General features: G+C 32.0%; 2 protein-coding genes across 2 annotated transcripts in view; one reads left to right on the forward strand and one right to left on the reverse strand.

The window, feature by feature from the left end:
- Window positions 1–742: 742 nt before the first annotated feature.
- Window positions 743–19,815, reverse strand: part of LOC111704463 (TBC1 domain family member 9) — a 33,059-nt gene continuing 13,986 nt past the window's right edge. Inside the window, exons 2-29 of the mRNA XM_023476701.1 lie at window positions 19,429–19,440; window positions 18,149–18,222; window positions 17,877–17,949; window positions 16,876–16,955; window positions 16,682–16,793; window positions 16,288–16,397; window positions 15,906–15,979; window positions 15,592–15,638; window positions 15,333–15,398; window positions 14,215–14,274; window positions 13,472–13,528; window positions 12,509–12,583; window positions 12,264–12,340; window positions 10,803–10,907; window positions 9,573–9,658; window positions 9,160–9,266; window positions 8,521–8,654; window positions 8,108–8,197; window positions 7,840–7,936; window positions 7,640–7,756; window positions 7,229–7,312; window positions 6,348–6,458; window positions 5,549–5,623; window positions 4,633–4,755; window positions 4,318–4,412; window positions 3,766–3,903; window positions 1,620–1,713; window positions 743–835 (exon numbers count right to left, since the gene is read on the reverse strand). Coding sequence (XP_023332469.1) covers window positions 746–835; window positions 1,620–1,713; window positions 3,766–3,903; window positions 4,318–4,412; window positions 4,633–4,755; window positions 5,549–5,623; window positions 6,348–6,458; window positions 7,229–7,312; window positions 7,640–7,756; window positions 7,840–7,936; window positions 8,108–8,197; window positions 8,521–8,654; window positions 9,160–9,266; window positions 9,573–9,658; window positions 10,803–10,907; window positions 12,264–12,340; window positions 12,509–12,583; window positions 13,472–13,528; window positions 14,215–14,274; window positions 15,333–15,398; window positions 15,592–15,638; window positions 15,906–15,979; window positions 16,288–16,397; window positions 16,682–16,793; window positions 16,876–16,955; window positions 17,877–17,949; window positions 18,149–18,165 — 2,394 coding nt within the window. The 5' untranslated portion in view covers window positions 18,166–18,222; window positions 19,429–19,440 and the 3' untranslated portion in view covers window positions 743–745. The remainder of the gene's footprint in view (window positions 836–1,619; window positions 1,714–3,765; window positions 3,904–4,317; window positions 4,413–4,632; window positions 4,756–5,548; window positions 5,624–6,347; window positions 6,459–7,228; window positions 7,313–7,639; window positions 7,757–7,839; window positions 7,937–8,107; window positions 8,198–8,520; window positions 8,655–9,159; window positions 9,267–9,572; window positions 9,659–10,802; window positions 10,908–12,263; window positions 12,341–12,508; window positions 12,584–13,471; window positions 13,529–14,214; window positions 14,275–15,332; window positions 15,399–15,591; window positions 15,639–15,905; window positions 15,980–16,287; window positions 16,398–16,681; window positions 16,794–16,875; window positions 16,956–17,876; window positions 17,950–18,148; window positions 18,223–19,428; window positions 19,441–19,815) is intronic.
- The window catches only part of LOC111704466 (ubiquitin carboxyl-terminal hydrolase 24), a 41,414-nt gene continuing 41,130 nt past the window's right edge, over window positions 19,532–19,815 (forward strand). Inside the window, exon 1 of the mRNA XM_023476707.1 lies at window positions 19,532–19,784. Within this exon, the coding sequence (XP_023332475.1) occupies window positions 19,596–19,784 (189 nt within the window). The 5' untranslated portion in view covers window positions 19,532–19,595. The remainder of the gene's footprint in view (window positions 19,785–19,815) is intronic.

The raw sequence follows: 19,815 nt of genomic DNA on the forward strand, positions 1-19,815 counted from the left end.
ATTGAAGACTCGGAGAAATAAACGTTCAGAACCTTATTATTATCCTTTTGTTATGGAGAAGGAAGTCTTACAATCCTGTCCAGAGAAATACCACAAGGTACTTATAGAGATTTCATTAGGTCTTTAGGAAAATTGCTAAGTAGCGAAACAGAATTCAAAATTATTTAATCATATAAAAATTGTAAGTCATATCTCTAACCAAAATTCAGCTGGAATATTACAAAAAGTTGTTTACATCGAGTTTAAGAATGTTTTGCGGCATTTTCCGCGAAAGAAAGGGCTCTTTACAGACGCTTTTTTGTAGAACATCGTTTATGGAGCATTTTCATTTTTACACAAATCTAAAATTTAATTGGGAAAATTTGATATTTCATCTATGCCCTAACGTCGCCATATTTCTAAAAAATGTATTTATTTTCAAGGATCGGACACTTAAAAAAAATAATATTGAAAGGACGAGGATTTTGATGTGGTTCGGACAAGAAAATGATGAGAATGTGGTTCGGACTAGAGATTGATGTGGTTGGCCTTCCTCCCCTCTATCAGCACACATTGGCGGAAAACTTTCTTATATGGGTTATATAAATCCACCAATATTTCAAATTAGACCAAAATAACCAGTTTTAGGTACAAAACATACCTTAGTTACTTATACTTAAAAAAACTACAAGAAAAATGTGACTAATTAAATGTACATTTGCTTGAATTTCATTTAATAATCAAGACCAGACAATTTTATTATGATTCAACTTTCCTGTGAGTTTGGATCTTTTGCATTTGCAATTCTGATCAGCTGCTCATTCTTTATTAGCACAAACAAACTCTTAAGCGCATCCTTAACAATTAATCAATCAATTTTTATCAGCTGCTCATTCTGTATTGACACAAAACTCTTCAGCGCATCTTAAACAATCAATCAATTAATCAATAAGATCAGCTGCTCATTCTTTATTAACACAAAACTCTTCAGCGCATTCTATACAATCAATCAATTTTTATCAGCTGCTCCTTCTTTATTAGCACAAACAAACTCTTCAGCGCATCCTATACAATCAATCAATTTTTATCAGCTGCTCTTCTTTATTAGCACAAACATACTCTTCAGAGCATCAATCAATCAATTAACTATGATCAGCTGCTAATTCTTTATTAGCACAAACAAACTCTTCAGAGCATCAATCATTCAATAAACTATGATCAGCTGCTAATTCTTTATTAGCACAAACAAACTCTTCAGAGCGTCAATCAATTAATAAACTATGATCAGCAGCTAATTCTTTGTCAGAACAAACAAACTATCCAGAACACCCTTAACAATAAATCAACTATGATCAGCTGCTTATTCTTATCAGAACAAAAAAACTGAAACAATCAATTAATCAATAACTTAAATATTATAAATTTAAAATTGATTTATTCATGAAACAAATCAATCAATTAAATGAATTAAATCAATCAACCAATCAATCAATTCTATAAAATCAATCATTAAATTAAATAAATGAATAAATAAATGTTAGTCAACAAATCCAATTAATCTATAAATCCATCAGTCAAATAAATCCACTCCAATATCAGTGTCAATCAATCAATGCAAATAAAATATTTCTAATAGAAACCTGTGAGAAGTGTGTAAAGTTTGCTACACTCCGAATAACATTTTTCATCTGGCCATCTTCCAGGTTTTGAACAACCTTCAACCGATGTTTTAATCTAGAAATCAAACATGAAAATACCGATGGTTTAATCTAGAAATCAAACGTAAAAATACCGATGGTTTAATCTAGAAATCAAACATGAAAATACCAATGTTTTAATCTAGAAATCAAACATGAAAATACCGATGTTTAAGTCAAGAAATGAATTATAAAAATACCGATATTTCCGTCTAGAAACCAACCATTAAAATACCGATGTTTAGGTCTAGAAATCAAACGTAAAAATATCAATGTAACAATCTTAAATTCAAACATAAAAATATCGATGCGTAATCTAGAAATCAAACGTAAAAATACCAAGGTTTTACTCTAGAAATTTAACATGAAATTAGCGATGTTTTAATCTAGAAAATAAACATGAAAATAAAGATGTTTTAGCATAGAAATCCAACATAAAAACAACGATGATTTAATCTAGAAATCAAACAAGAAAATACCAATGTTTAAGTTTAGAAATCAAACATAAAAATACCTATGTTTTAATCTAGAAATCAAATATAAAAATACCGATATTTCCGTCTAGAAATCAACCATAAAAATACCTATGTTGTAATCTAGAAATCAACCGTAAAAATACCGATGTTGTAATCTAGAAATCAAACGTAAAAATACCGATGTTTTAATCTAGAAATCAAACATGAAAATATAGATGTTTCAGCATAGAAATCCAACTTAAAAATACCACTGTTTAAGTCTAAAAATCCAACATTAAAATGCAGATGTTTCAATCTTAAATTCAAACGTAAAGTTACCGATGTTGTAATCTAGAAATTTTAACATGAAATTACCGATGTTTTAATCTAGAAAAAAAACATGAAAATAAAGATGTTTTAGCATAGAAATCCAACATAAAAATACCGATGTTTTATCTAGAAATCAAACAAGAAAATACCAATGTTTAAATCTAGAAATCGAACATGAAATTACCGATGTTTTAATTTAGAAATCAAACACAATGGATTGTACTTCTGTATTGTAGTTTAATATGTCAGATATTTATTCCTACATTTGTTTTCTTTTACTATTACTAATTCATTGAAAGGCCTCATAATTGATTCTTTTACTTTCAGATACTTTGTATATTGATTTCGTTAATCTGAGGAAGCTTCAGTGAGTTATATTCTTTCTATCTTCAGAGAAAGATAATATGACCTTCACAGTAGTTCAGAGAATTAGATGCATTGGTCCTTAAATCCAAACCAACAATGAAACCTCGGAAAGCCGTTATCCTTAACTGCGGCACAATGGTAAAATTATTAACAGTTTTAACACATATTTGTTTATAAACTTGTTCAAGCATTGATTAAAAATTTCTTAATCAAGTTAACTATAAATTTTTAGAGAAAAAATACTTCAAATGGCAAATTTTTCAACTTCAGGATACTTGATCCCCAAAATAAATTAATTAAATCTATTTTTCTCAATTCGGCAATAAAGAATTTCGCAGAAATTTTCCAACCTTAGAAAATGTTTTTTTTTAGCAAAATATACACTCAATATACACTTCAACAGGATCAAGAAGTGCTAGAAAACGTACAAAAAAGAGCTGTAACCATGATCTCCGGACTTCGCAGCAATAATTACGAAGACAGGTTAAAAGAATTCGCTTACTTAGTCTGAAGGACAGGTGGATTCAGTTTGACATGGTCCAAACTTTCAAAATTTAACATGAGATTGAATAGAGTTGATAGAAGAGTTTGGTTCAAGTTTGTAGAAGACAGAGGAGAGAGAGTTATTATCCCTTGAACTTTAAAAGTAAACTATCAAATTCAGAGTTGAGAAGAAGATTTTTCTCTAATCGTGTAGTTCAACAATGGAATGACCTACCAAAAGAAATAAAAAACGCCAGAACGGTTGGCTCCTTCAGAAGCCAATACACACAGTGGAAACTCCGCCAGTCTGAGGATTAAAAAGAAGGAAACTGAATGAAAAAATAATTTACCAGATTGGAAGATCTGAAAGGTGTATCTACAAAGTCCCTATAAGTGGGACGCTTGATTCAACACTTCAAGTAAACAAGTACACTCTGTTTTTTTTCATGTCTCACCTAAGTTTCTCGATATCCTGGTTTGTGATAACGAATGCTTGATGTGCCTCCAGGATAAGCTGTGAAATGGTGACTGATATATCATCTGGAGTCCCCTCAACCACATCTGGTTCATCCCGGACTATTGTTTGGAAAAATCTAAAAATATTTTTTATTCATAAAAACCTTTCAATTATTCATTCACTTAGATCAGAAATTTTGGGCCTCCTCGCTGTCTTATAGAAAAAATAGACAAATTTTTTCAAGAACAGCTCGGCATATGAAAGACCTCTTTCTTGGTCGTTTTAGACTCACTATATCTCACTATGATATTTTTTTCATGTAAAATTCTTCCGTTTAAATTGTTTCAAAGAGAAAAAGGAAATATCAATCTCTGTTAGGGATAAAGAATCAAAATCCGGACATGGTTTCCTAACATTATCTTCAAAAAAATTTCCAGCAAGAAATTTTTTCAATGAAAAGTTTTTTTTATAATCGAAAGAATAGAAGTGTCAGCATGTATGTGTGTGTGGGGGGGGTAGGGGATTCTGTGTGGGAGGTGGGGATTATTACCTTCCAAGTTTCATCATAGCCTCACCATCATCCCTACAGCTGAGCAAAAAATCTTGGTTTTTGTGCATTATCATCATTCCAAGCTGGAACAAGACCTAGAGAAAATCAATATTTAATAAAAATCTAGATGAAAAATAAAAATTTTAAAAACATTATTTCCGCGTTTTAGGTTTAAAAACCTGAACATTGAATCCCACAATTTAAGAACAAAATCTGAACAAAATTTCGTTTAGTTGTCCATTAAGTTTCATCTTTTGTGGGTAGCATTGTATCTCCGTGTACACGGCTGAGGATCAGAGAGTACATTGTACATACCTTGGATCCAGAATAGAAGAAGCAGTCCATGACATACACTGCTGTATTGTAGGGAACAACGCTAGCGTACAATGTGAGAAACCAGGACAAGGAAATTAGATGTAGCATCCCTAAATCTTCAATCTAGAAATAAGTCACATTAACCTCGTCCAGTGCATGCCTTCTATGGGTAATGTTACATCGTCTACACGCAACATCCCCCCTACTAAACTTCTGACCTACTAACTTTCCGACCTCCTGCAATATCGGACCTACGCCAGCTGTTTATTTTTGTATTATTTGAGGGTTAGGTTAGGTTAAGACAATTTCTGGGGCGAGCGGTGCGGCTAGGACAGGCTAGGGGCCGGGCGCTGCGGCCACAAGTCCATATAACAGCTGTAAAACCACGTGCTAGTAGGTCGGATGTGTAATATAGCGGATTTGGCGTAGGTAAGAAGTGAAGTATGCCGGATTTGCGTAGGTCGAAAAATACCACCCTTCAATGTATTAATTGCCCAGGGGTCGGCCCTTTACTTAGACTAGATAATGACCGGCCAAAGAATAGTAACAAAACTGTCCGCAAGAGGGACACAATTCATTCTATGTTTCTGAACCGGATCAGCTGAAAAGTGAAAAGTGGTGACAAGGAAAAGGGAGAGATTGTGATTAAATTATGTTCAACAGAATTTCCCCCCTTGTCTTCTTTATAAATTTTCTACAGTTTTTATTGGTGGATTTCATTGTTGATTGATTATTAGTTAACTTTCAAGATACAATTTTGCAAAAAAATGTTCCCTACTTTTTATCTAGTGATTTAGGTATGGTATATATTATCTTATATATCATAACCTTGAGAAAAATAAACAAATATAACTAGATTTACTAAATAACATTGAAAATAATCAAATTATTAAAATATTTATTATAAATTTTTAACCTTTGCATCAATCTCTGGAAGAAATTGTTTAACTAAATCTGCCAGAACTCCTTGATCCACCAGAGCACCAACAACCTGCAGGAGTTCAGCAACCATTTTTTATTCGTTTATTATCATTATTTTTCAAGGTTTTTCTTTTTTCTTCCAATTTTTTTTATTAAACTATTTGTTTAAGGCCAGGCATCCCCCAGGGTAATGTGAGGTCCTGCATGTAACATATTGGAGGCATGCCCCAGGGTAATGTGAGGTCCTGCATGTAACATATTGGAGGCATGCCCCAGGGTAATGTGAGGTCCTGCATGTAACATATATTGGTCTAATCGGTTTTATATTTGGAAGAAAATGTTTAAATATTGTGATCTTCACCAGACCTTAGTATTATAGTACTCGTCAAGTAAAGGTTAAAAAAGAGTGATCAGAGCTGAAATATCGAGATCAATGCTTGATCCTCTCTTTTTCTTAATATCGAGACTAATCTAATCTTGTACTTGTATCCTGAAAAGTGTATCAGAGTCGTGTATATGAAGCTGATAAATTTGAAATTTTGCGCACCATTTAAGATTATATATAGAAACGGGAGACTCTCTAATTTTAAAAAACCGTTTTTGATTTTTCTCTACTATATCCAAGAAAGAACGGTTTAAGAAGAAAATCAAAAGTGTGTCAATTGGATACCCAGGTTAAGTAATCGGGATTAAGGATATCTCATTCTAAAGTTTTAAGCTCTGTTAAATTAAATTTTTCATTGTAGTATACTAGAAATAAATGCTGACAAAAAGAGAAAAGTTTTTCTTCTTACCTTAGTATTATAGTAATCAGGAAGTAAACGTTCACATACAGCGACCAGTAACCAAAATACATCTTCTTCACCGCAATATATCATCAGAACACTGGCAACTATATTCATGGCCTAAAAGTGGATAACATATACTACTTAAATTGAGACTGTTGCACCGTATACGTCAAAATTCTAATTTCTTTAAAATTCAGATTTCTTTTCCCTGATTGTGTTTAAATTACAAGTAATTTGTCTACAATTTTTATTCACTTTGGGTCCCTCAATTAAAACAACTCAATCTGGTTAGGCGGGTCCAGACTACATAGTAAATTATAATCAAATATCTTAATTACCTCCGATATTATGCTTTGTAATTAAATAAAAAAAATACTAAATTAGAATATTAATTAAATAAATATATTTTTACCCTGTTACAAAAAAATACTGCATGTTGGCATTTGTAAAATTAGCAATTTTATTGTTGATGATTTTGAAGATAATAATAACAAAATTAATCCGCTAGACATAAAAGGAACATCTCTACAGAAATGGAATATTTATCTCTCAAAAGGAAAACATATGATTGTCAATCCTTATAATTATAAATATAAATATACATACTCAGAAACCTAGCATTGTCTGGAAATATAAAATATGTCAACCCAAACTAGAGCTATCTTATTCTATGAAGCTTGCTTAAAAATTTGAGGCAAATCGGTCGAGGGGTGAATGAGTTATGATCTGACAAACAAACAAACAGACAGACAAACAAACAGAGATTACTACTTTATATAAAGATGATTATGTTGACTTGATAAGTCAAGTGACAACAGCACAAACATGTACATAACAGTGATAGTAAACATTGTAGTTTTTTATTAAAAAAGATTTGCTGAACTAACCTGACAATATCCTATATGTGGATTCCTGGCAGCGTACGCACACAATATTCTTCTTAGAGCGTCAATTCCAATTTTTGTTTCGACCTTAATAATTCTAATAATTAATCGTTTAATTTTGTTAATTAAAAAAAATTGCTTTTTTTTATATAAGTCAAGGTTGGATGCTCTACCTTGAAGGGCTGGATGCTCTACCTGGAAGGGCTGGATGTTCTACCTTGAAGGGCTGGATGTTCTAACTGAAAGGGCTGGATGTTCTACCTGAAAGGGCTGGATGTTCTACCTGAGAGGGCTGGATGTTCTACCTGAAAGGGCTGGATGTTCTACCTGAAAGGGCTGGATGTTCTACCTGAAAGGGCTGGATGTTCTACCTGAAAGGGCTGGATTTCTACCTGAAAGGGCTGAATGTTCTACCTGGAATGCTGGATGTTCAGGGAGAGAGCGGTGAAGATCACGCTCAATTTCATCATTAGCAAGACTTTTTACTTTGACTGCTTCCTCAGCCAGTTTACTATAGTAACCAGGGTTGGCCTGAAACATTTTACAAATCACTTAACAGGAAATTTACACATATTGTGTAAAAAATTAGTAATTCATTACTTTATAGTACATACCTCTAAATCAAAGATGGCCCCTGAAAATGTCATCCATATTTCACGTCGGAACCGGTTAGGGATTCCCTTGGTAACAAGCTGGGTTGTTTCATCCGTTCTAAAATACTAGACTGCCATCCAAGTCATTAAAGGGCCACATATAAATTATTGAATAAATAAGTAAAAAAAAAAACTGTTATGAAAAGGGGAGGAAATATCTCTGAAAAATTGATGAATGAAAAATATTCCCCAGAATTGTGTTTTGCACCTGTACATAGATATTTTGTACCTGTACATAGATATTCCCCGACCATACTCTCCAAACAGATGTTCCCAAGAGATCTCTTTACAGGCCTCTGTGGTCAGATCAACACTCTCCCTACACAGGACACAAGTTTCTTTTAATTAAATGCATTTATTTTTTCTTTATGAACTTCATTCATAAAAAAATATACAGAAGACAAACCATTGGACAACATATTTGACACTTCAAACAGAGCTTCCTGTCTTTTGCCTATGAATTGTCCTTTTCTTTGAAATATCTGTATCCATAAATTTCCCCACTGTGATTTTGTTATTTAGGAACTATCCCTCCCAGCACCCTTTATAACTTAACATTTCCACTAAACCCCCCCCCCCCCAAACCAAATTTAATGGTAATTAATTACAGAGAATTAAAATTCAAATATTGAAGATTCTAACCTAAATATTTTCATAAGAGGTTCAATACATTCAAAGCTAGGAAGCACTGGAGTTGAGATTTGCACTGGGGATAAATCTGTTGTTGCAGCCAACAACTCACATAGCTTCTCCACAACAAAATCACGATCCTCCACCTTCATCAATTAGATATTCAATCAATCAATTCATCAATCAGTCAATCAATCAATCAATCAATCAATCTATCAATCAATCAATCAATCGTTTTATGTCCATGTTTAGTCAAATCTATTCATAAGAAAAAAATTCATTTACTCGGTGTTAAGCTATACATTAGCTTCAAAATCAATCAATTGATGGAAAGTCAACCATCAGTTGTTAGATTGACTGGAATCCTGATTTTTATTTATGCACTACATATTCGGACGGGAGGGGGGCGAAGTGTGACCGGGAGGAATGATTTTTGAAGATGGGGGGTGGCCGCGTGGCGGGTTATGTTTACCATGTCTACCATAAATTTTACCTAATAATTCATTCAATTTCCTCTAAGTATGATTTATTTCCACAAATTTAGCAACAAAAAAACTTAAAACCCAAATTTAGAGAATTTTACTTGGGTAAGGGGTGGTATTTAAAAAAATATAAACACCTATATCTTTATTAAATAAGTTGTTAAATTACCTGTCCAAAAACAAAATTATTTTTACAGTTTTTGATTGAGAAAACAATTCCTTCATCAAAGCTTCCGTTGTTGACGTTTAAATTTGTCTTCTCTATACAGGCAACATCTAAATTATAAAAATACAAGCGTTGCCCGTGGAATTTTTTTTTTTTTAAATATTTTAAATAAAGAATTGAATAAAAAATTAAAGGTTTTTTAGCCTAAAAGACCCCCCGGCCACCCATGAGTGTCCATAAAAATTTCAGCTCAATCGGTCCAGCAGTTTGGCCGGCTATACGCAACATTATTATCATATATATATATATATACGAACGTCTTATTTTATTATAATAAAGAGTATATAAAGTGAATATAAAAAGGACCCTGACGGACCTCCTGAAAACCTTTATCAACTTTTAATAAAAATAATTACCTTTAAGAGGAATGACAAGACTGACAAGGCCAGGAACATGGGACATGAAGCAGGCAAATCGTGTTCCAAGGAACAGTGTTCCAAATCTAAACAAAGAACATAAAGTAGGCAAATCATGTTCCAAGGAACAGTGTTCCAAATCTAAAAATAGGACATATAGTAGGCAAATTATGTTCGAAGAAAAAGGTGTTCAAAATCTAAACAAAGGACATAAAGGAGGCAAATCATGTTCCAAGGAACAGTGTTCCAACTCTAAACATAGAATATAAAAGTAGGCAAATTATGTTTAAAGAAAAAGGTGTTCAAAATCTAAACAACTGACATAAAGGAGGCAAATCATGTTCCAAGGAACAGTGTTCCAAATCTAAACATAGGACATATAGTAGGCAAATTATATTAGAAGAAAAAGGTATATAAAATCTAAGGCCATAAAGTAAGAAAATCGTGTTCCAAGTAACAGTGTTCCGAATCTAAACAAAGAACATGAAGTAGGTAAAGTTCCTAAAGCATACTTTATTTTTGGTGCAGTTAGACAATTTTGATGAAATATTTTGACCTTTAATTAATATCATTAAAGTTAAGCTAGCAAGCAAGTTATTTCTAGAACCTTTCGATAAAATCTGGTAATTGAACAAAGGAAGAAAAACAGCCAACATGGCCGGATCTAAATAAAACTCAAAGCTACAATTAATTAAATCAATAAAAATTGAGATGAAAACTCACACAAAAAAAGAATAGGAAAGATTCTAGGGCTTCTTGAGAATGCACTGCAGTTTTCAAAGAGTTTGATAAAAAATCAATCAATCAATCAATCAGTGGTTTGAAATTATGAAAAATTCAACATTAAGATGAGTGTATTGAATGAAAAAATCAGTGCTCAGGATCCATTTAATTTTGATGCGGATCCGGATCCGGATCCTGGATCCGCATTGGGAAAAAATGGATCCAGATCCAGGTCATTAAGATTTACTAAATTTTTTAACAAAAAATAATTTTTAAATTTCTTGTTTTATTTTTATTTTAAAACTTGATTAAACTTTCAGAACTGAGGAAATTTTTAAAAAATTTTTTTTTTAAGTTCAGAGATGGGTTTTAGGAGTAGTTGTTCTTGCAGTTTTTGTTGATATTTTACCCCTTGGATCCGGATCCGGATCCTAAGCACTGGAAAAAATACTTTAACCGTTAAGATATTGAATATTAAAAACTGTAAAACAGTAGATGATCCTGTACCTGTACTTCTTGTTGTACGGCGTGAAGAGAAAACACACAACTTTCCCATCGAGGGTCTCATTTCCTGGCAGGCAGAACATGGCTCGGTACGCTTCAGTTTCTTTCCTGAACAGTTCACAGTGTACAGTATGTGCTCAGTGTACAGTATGTGCTCAGTGTCAAGGTTATAATGCAAGGAAAGTTATTTCAGAGGTGTACCCATCTTTAGTACTGCGGCATACTGTCTCTGGGCGGTAAACATAAGACGGATGTCGAAGCCTGACACGGGATCCATCTCTCACATCAAAAATCAATGAAATATTCTGGTCATAGGAAACTATTATGTGACTTATCAAAATGATCAAAATGTCATGCTTTTAACCTCTTCTGATACTAAATGAACAATGATGCATATATTCTTGTTTACAAATTCCGCCCAGAGAGAACTGGTTTCAATTTGTACGCAGAGTATGTGCAACTGCAGTTAACTTTCCTTGCAGTGTAAGGTCTCCAAGCTACTTACAATGAAATAGTGACAATGACAGTATATAGAACATTAGGGACAAAATGTGTATATTACAGGAAAAATAAGTTACCCTTGTCCATAAAATTACTGGCATAAACAATAATACAGTGTACAGCGTAATTACTGGTAAGAAAAATAAACATACACGTGCACAATTCACTGGTTATTTTTTAATGAAAATCAAATCTTCAAACTTTGTATGATTTCTATAGTAAAACCATGAAATTCAGATACAACGAAAAGTTGTTAAAATTCACATTACTTTTCCATAGCCTGTGGCTTCGGTAGCATTATTTCAGAATAATTTACAAAAAGTGTCTCTGAACTATGGGGTTTTTTGGTTGATTTTGCCTCTTTTGGATATTTTTTCGGATCCGAATTCAGGAAGCCGATATTTTATGCATCCATAGAATCCGGAATCCAGTGTGAAATTGAGTGAAACTTTTCTAAAATCATTTTACAGAAGCAAAATAGTATTCCACTTGGAATTCTATGTTTATAAAATACATTTTTCACAAAATTCAAAAATGGGCCCCTCAAATGGGGTTTAATTTTAAAAAATCACTAGTGTTAGCGAAAATGAAAAAATTGACAATCTTAATAATAGATTTTTTCTTTAAATAAATTTCATTATAGTACTAAAAAAATGTCTTTGTTGACCTTAATCAATATTTTTCGATTCTGTGAATTGATTGGAATTCAGAAATTCAATTCGGTTTCAATGATACCCAATTTAATAAGTATTTCAAAATTTTCATTTTCCTTTATTCTATCGACTTTTTAAATATTAACCCCCATTTGAGGGGCACATTTTTTATTTTTGTGAAAAACATATTTTATAAACATGTCTTAATATTCCTAGTGGAATACTTTTTTGCTTCTGTAAAATTGTTTTAGAAAAATTTCACACCCTTAAATTCCGGATTCTTAGCAAATTTTAAATGATTTTTGTTCACCTAGCATCAAGATCACGTTTGAGAAATGAAGTCTTTCTGGCAACATTCTTACTTGTTTTCAGGAGTAGGGACTCGTCCTTGCACAATTCATTTATTGAAAATAACACATTTTATTTTTATAAATAAAAAAGTGGCAACTTTTAAATGATAAGTAATAAATAAGGTAAGTCAAAAAGTGGAACAATATAAAATTGATCAAAATATTGCGTTAAAAATAACTTTAAAATTGGTCAATGAATGTTTTCCTCTTGAAAGGCTCTGTCTGATATAAGTTGTCGAATCCCCATATTGGCCAACTGCGAAATCAATCCATACCCTTCCTGAACAATCAGTGCTTAGGATCCATTTAATTTAGATGTGGATCCGGATCCTGGATCCGCACTGGTAAAACATAGATCCGGATCCGGATCCAGGTCATTTATTTAAGATTTCCTGAATTTTTTTAACAAAAAAATATTCAAATTTTTTGTTTAATTTTTTTTTCGCTTATTTTTATCTTAGAACTTGATGAACCATTCAGAAATAAGGAAATTTTTATAATCTTTCTTTCTTCAAAAGTTCAGATTTGGGATTTAGGAGTAAAAAAGTTTTCTTGCAGTTTTTGGTTGATATTTTACCCCTTGGATATGGATCCAGGAAGCCAAAATCTTGCGGTTCCAACGGATCCGGATCCTAAGCACTGATTTAAATCAGATAAAATACAATTATCTACAGTAGGACCCATAAGACCGTTTATATTTTTTTTGAAATATCTTTATAAAGCAATTAGTAAAAATGCGATTTTATCTAAAAATCTTTTTTAAATAAAACCGCCTTTATGTATTTCCTGTACATTAGACTATTTAAATCAAAATGTTACTCAATAGGCCCCACTGTGTACACTGTACAGTGTACAGTGTACATGGCACATTAGAATAACTTCATTACTATTACGAGTTTGCTATTCTAAAATGGAATGTTTGCAAAAGGTCGTAAGGAGTGTAAATAATAAATGTTTTTGTAAAGAAAACTTTATATAATTCTCAAGAATTTGCAAACTGCAGAAAGAAAGGAAAAATAATTTTTTAGGAATATTATTTGGAATATTGAAATATTTAAAAAAATAATAATTCTTCCCACACAAAAACATGGAAAAGAAATGAAAATAGCAACATTGAAACATTAATACTAGGATAGTCTTCAAGAACACTCCATTTTGTAAAAACTACCTTGTTAAACAGTGAGAATATGTAACTCTCACTTCGGGTTGAAATTTTGATGCTGCTCTGAAAAAAATTAAATGATTTTCATTTCAAAAGCTGTACAAATATATGTCTTTCTGTTAAATGTCTAATTGATCATTAATTTGTTTGTTTGCTTAATTATTTGCTTGTTTGATTGTTTGGTGGTTCCAATAGTTTTATGGATTAGGACCAAATAATAAAAAATGGTCCCTCCATTTTAAATATTGGAAAAACCACAAGTGAAAACAGAAAAATATGCTAAAAATTTTATCGCTATTTTTTCTACTGAATGAAATCACACTTTTATGCGATTCCATTAGCGCCTTATCCAATCAGGGTTCAGCCATGTGTTTGGTGTCTATTCTGAACCAATAGAAATTGCTTGGAAGTATCATCTATCTTTCTATCTATCTCATCATCCAATTAGAGATAAATCCTTTTATCGGGCTAAACAGTAGATGGAAATATTTACTCCAACTGAAACTATAGTGGAAAAGCAAGGCATGCAGATAGATCTGAGGTGGGAACTCCTTGTAATTTTTTAAAATTATATCATTAAGAGTATAATTATGAAAAAAATAGCATTGAAAAACAAATTTTTTAAGTTTTTTAGTTACATCCGTCCAACGAAAAAAAATCTAGTCCATATTTACCTGGAGAAGCAAGCCTGGAGTTTTCTCTATATCTGTTACATCCGTCCAACGAAACAAAATCTAGTCCATATTTACCTGGAGAAGCAAGCCTGGAGTTTTCTCTATATCTGTTACATCCGTCCAACGAAACAAAATCTAGTCCATATTTATTCTAACAAAATGTTAAAAAAATTTTCTCCCAGTAAAATTTTTTTTTATTTTTTTCTCTCCAGGTCTTTCATTTTTGTTTCAAAGCATTATCCTACTTTAAAATGAGAAAATTAACTTTAAAATGGATAATAAAATGGAGAAAATCAACTTTAAAATGGAGAAAATCAACTTTAAAATGGAGAAACTCAACTTTAAAATGAAGATCAACTTTAAAATGAAGAAAATAAACTTTAAAATGGAGAATATCAACTTTAAAACGGAGAAAATCAACTTTAAAATGAGAAAATTAACTTTAAAAATGGAGAATGTCAACTTTTAAATGAGAAAATTAACTTTAAAATGGAGAATATCAACTTTTAAATGAGAAAATTAACTTTAAAATGGAGAAAATCAACTTTAAAAATGGAGAAAATCAACTGTAAATTGAGCAAATTAACTTTAAAATGGATAATATCAACTTTAAAATGAGAAAATTAACTTTAAAGTGGATAATATCAACTTTAAAAAGGAGAAAATCAACTTTAAAATGGAGAAAATCAACTTTAAAATGGAGAAATTCAACTTTAAAATGAAGATCAACTTTAAAATGGAGAAAATCAACTTTAAAATGAAGAATATCAACTTTAAAATGGAGAATATCAATTTTAAAATGGATAATATCAACTTTAAAATGGATAAAGTCAACTTAAAAATGGAGAATATTAACTTTAAAATGGTGAATATAAACTTTAAAATGGAGAAATTCAAGTCTAAAATAAAGATCAACTTTAAAATGGAGAAAATCAACTTTAAAATGAAGATGAACTTTAAAATGGAGAATATCAACTTTAAAATGGATAAAGTCAACTTTAAAATGGAGAATATCAACTTTAAAATGGAGAATATAAACTTTAAAATGAAGAAATCAACTTTAAAATGAAGATGAACTTTAAAATGGAGAATATCAACTTTAAAATGGAGAATATCAACTTTAAAATGGAGAAAATCAACTTTATAATGAAGAAAAATTCAAAGTTTCAATAAAAAAAGAGAATAATATATGCCTTCGTTTCACTGCCGAGTATGAATGAGTAGAAAGCAAGGTTGTTAACTGTGAGGTAGAGCCAGCCCTTAAACAAATTAGTAATTAGTGTCTAATCCTTATATCTTCGCTAGCAACATGTAAACAGAATAAATAGTTTGAAATATCAAAGGTCTCTAACATTAGGTTGCAAATAAATCAAGGAATTAAAAATTTGAGCTGATATTTTTTGGTTTAAAATTACCCCCCCCCCCCTCCTGGACTTGAGGTCAGTCTTATACCTGGAGAGGGATTCTTCCTTGCCACAGCGTACATGAGTAGTAGGACACTAATCAATCAATCAATCAATCAATTAAAAAATAGTCATTAATTCAATTACTTAAATCAAATTATCATTAGAATCATCGATCACTTGATTATCAAACAACCAATGAATATTACACAATTAAAATAACAAGTCTTATCATAAATAAATGAAAGAATTAACAAAATAAATAGTTGAAAAATTAAAAATATTTAAATGAAACCAAACTAAAAACCAATTTTCAATTCACAATATTTTTTTTAAAAATTAAATAAATATATTTGGAAATACCTAGTTTTTCTCCTTCTGGCAGATGGAAGAGTTTGTAGAATTTACGTTTAGTTGATTTATAATCCACACTCTCCCTGGAACCAAGTTTAATACTTTGAGCTTGACAGTTAATGATTTTTGATGATTGGGGGTAGGGGGTGGGGGGACATTAAAAGGCAAGTTTTTCATTAAAGTCGATATTTCTAACCCAAAAATTCATTTATTTTCCACCAAAAAAAAACCATAAAAAAATGTTGCGCTCCATACAAACATCGGGGGATTTTAAAAAATTATTTCAAAAGTAATGTGAGAAAGATTTCTTTGAGAAAATATAAGGCCCTGTAATTAAAAAACCACCCCCTCCCCCCCTCCAGAAAAATAAATATAAATAAAAAGAATCCACCTTTCTGCAGATGTATTTAAATCTTCTTCTGGCCCCGCGTCCGCCACAATGCTGGAAATTTTACCACAGACAAAATCTGTCACTTCTTCAGGATTTTCAAAATTTTTCACCTAAAAAAAAAAATTAACTTTGAAACGATCTTGTAAAGTTTAACATCTATACATATATAAAGTTGTAATCTCAGCTCTATTTTTTTGGATGTCCGATCAAGAGCCAACACGGGAATGTTTTAAGTTTGGTTTTGAGAATTAAAGTTGAGTAGCTCAGTAGGTACCTGTACAGAGGAGAATAGCTAAAAACGTAATTTACGACCAGGCGCGGGTAAACGACGGGGGCAAGTATGAGTATCCTGGGCAGAGCTGGGTTCTCACCCTATTCATAAATAAAACTGGACCTTTGGTACGAGTTGCTCCTGTATCCAAATCCAGTCTTGCTCAGCTTCATGTTCAGACATTGATACGGAGATGCATGTAAATGAATCCTTTCCATCCTCCTTGTAAAGGATCCTTAACAGATACAGAGATTGACAGATACAGAGTTCATTTTGATTTTCGCGAACATACCCTTCATATCACTTAATAATATTACCTGAAAGGTGGAGGTTTTGTGTCGAGAACACTGTCAAAGGTTTCAACAAGAGCATTGTAAAACCCAGGTTTACCTCGACCCTAACAATATAAGAAAATAAATAAATCATTAATACACAGCAAGGGTGTATATTTTCTCGATATATAAATTTTTAGGAGAAAATAAACGACTTTTGGGTAAAAATTAACTAGATGAATTAAAAATTTTACTTCTGATGTGCAATTTTTCAATGTTTAAACTATGGCTTTGTGCATATCAAACGAAAGCTAAACCCAGGGAATACAAAAGCAGCATCGAATCCAGTGTTAACCTTCTAGTGACCTCAAACGACCTATAATGACCTAAAATGATCTCTAAAATAAAATGTTTTATCTATGGCTTTATGCATATCAAAAGAAACCTAAACCCAGGGAATACAAAAGCAGCATCGAATCCAATGTTAACCTTCTAATGACCTCAAACGACCTATAATGACCTAAAATGATCTCTAAGATGAAATGTTTAAACTATGGCTTTATGCATATCAAACGAAAGCTAGGAACCCAGGGAATACAGTAGCAGCAACGAATCCAGTGTTAAACCTTCTATTGACCTCTAATGACCTAAAGTGACCTCTAAAATGAAATGTTTTAACTATGGCTTTATGCATATCAAACGAAAGCTAGGAACCCAGGGAATACAGAAGCAGCAACGAATCCAGTGTTTGACATTTTAATGACCTTTAACGACCTCTAATGACCTAAAATGACCTCCAAAATAAAAATGCTTAACCTATAGATTTATGCATATCAAACGAAAGCTAGCAACTAATCCAGAGTTTGACCATCTAATGATCTCTAATTTCCTAAAATGACCTAAAATGACCTCCAAAATGAAAATGATTTAATGATTACCATGGCAATAGCTATTTTGCTTAAACTTGAATCATGCACAAGAAAAGTGGTTCAATTTTGTCTTAATAGTTCAACAAATTATTGAAATTTTAAATTAAATCTTACAACCTTTCTTCTCTGGAAGACAAAGTGTTCATTGGTTCGTTCTGTAAACCATAGAGGTCCAGATACTAATACCTCCCTGAAAATATACTGTTAGAACTAGAAACCTGTGGAATCAATGTCAACATTTAATCTTCCTTAAACGGAACTGTGAGCTTAACTTTAATGTACAGAATGGCACTGCAAAGATAGCGCACACCCTTACAAACTTTGTCCGATTTAGTATGAATTAGATATTGGTAATTTCCAATTTGGAATTTATTTATCAATTTACTTACTTCGGAGAAATCCACATGGTGAAGCACTGAATCAAGTTAAAAGCATTATTCCATTATTCCAAAAATCGTTCTCTAGGAAATTACTCATAAATGTTAAGGAAAATAAAAAAATCATTGTTTTTATACCACGGTAATTTTTAGGAAGTATTCGAAATTAACATTTATACCAACGATTCGGATTAATAAAATCACTTGGGAGAATTCTACTTTGCGATTAAAATTGAAGGAAGTTGATATTATAACGAGAATTGAACGCGGCATAGAATTCTTCAATAAATTCTAAATACAGGCCAATTCAAGAGTCCGGTAACTTAAGACTGGTATAAGAGCGGTATTTGCTAATTCCGCCCAAATACCACTCTTTACACTAAAACCGGTGTTTAGGAAATAGCTTTTAGTATCTTAACTCCAATCATGGAACACAGTCATTGAATAGGCGAATTGGATTTTTTCTAGCGCTTCATGTGGCGTACTAATGGATTAATTTTTTGAAACTGAGGAGCAGGGCCATTAAAAGAGTCCAATATGGTCTTATTTCTAAGAAATAACGGATTTAATGTTACGCTTTTTGTCTGATTACCAATTGAGGTGGTGGATTTTACCAATTGAGGAGCGCGCATGCCGCAAAACACGTTTGGATGGCGGTTGTTACCCATTGAATACTTCTGCACTCCCCCCTCGTATAAGAGCGGTAATAGCTGATACCGCTCTTATTCCACTCTTTTGATATCGGACTCTTGAATTGGCCTACTATTTATTCTTTTTCATAAAATATGAAGACGACTAATTGTCATCAAAGAAGCGAAGGCGAACCGCTATGGGCCACAATTTTATTCTCTCCGATCTGAGAAATCATGACATTAAAAATTTCTAATTTTTAGCTCAAAAAATCTTGAATTTTACATGAAAGTTTCCAAATCTGAAATTTAAATTTTTGATGTCAAATGATGGAAAAATATAAATATTAAGCCTGAACATTTGCAAACCATTCAGCAAATGAATTTGAATTTTCTTATATCGAAACTAATTTTTCGATTTGAAAAAAAAAGAAATTTTTTATTTATTATTCTGAATTTTTGATCGCTTCAGATTGGTTCGGAAGAGATAGTGGTTGTGACGCATTAAGATCTGCTTTCCCTCCCTCCCTAAGATCATAAATTTCAGCGGTCTTACTGCGTAGCATGGAACGGACCAATTATTTTGAAATTTATATATTTTTAATTTATTACAATTTACAAGTGCTTTTTGGCTATTGTGTGGTTGAGCCTAGAGTTGGGCAGCTTCTAGAAGTGCTTTAAATTCAAATTAAAATCAATTGCCATTGAATCCCATATTTCTTGTAGCTGAACAAATTGTTTGGAAATTTTGCTATTTGTGTTAAATTAAACCATTCATCATTTTTCAGACGCATGTCCCGAGCTTAGAATCGTCAATCAAAATCGGCAGAATGGACGAGGATGAGAAAATCAGTATGATGCTCTCTATGGGCTTCTCAGACATGAATGAGATTAAACGAGCGCTGAGGAAGCATAATAATAACATTTTAATTGAAATTTGTGGTATATTCTTAGAGAACGATTATTCCTATACTATACTATTACTATATATTACTATATTCCTAGAGAACGATTTTTGGACCCCCCTCCTTTTAAGTTCAGAGATGGGTT

The sequence above is a fragment of the Eurytemora carolleeae genome, unplaced genomic scaffold (assembly GCF_000591075.1).
Source record: "Eurytemora carolleeae unplaced genomic scaffold, Eaff_2.0 scaffold389, whole genome shotgun sequence".
NCBI classification, from domain to species: domain Eukaryota; kingdom Metazoa; phylum Arthropoda; class Copepoda; order Calanoida; family Temoridae; genus Eurytemora; species Eurytemora carolleeae.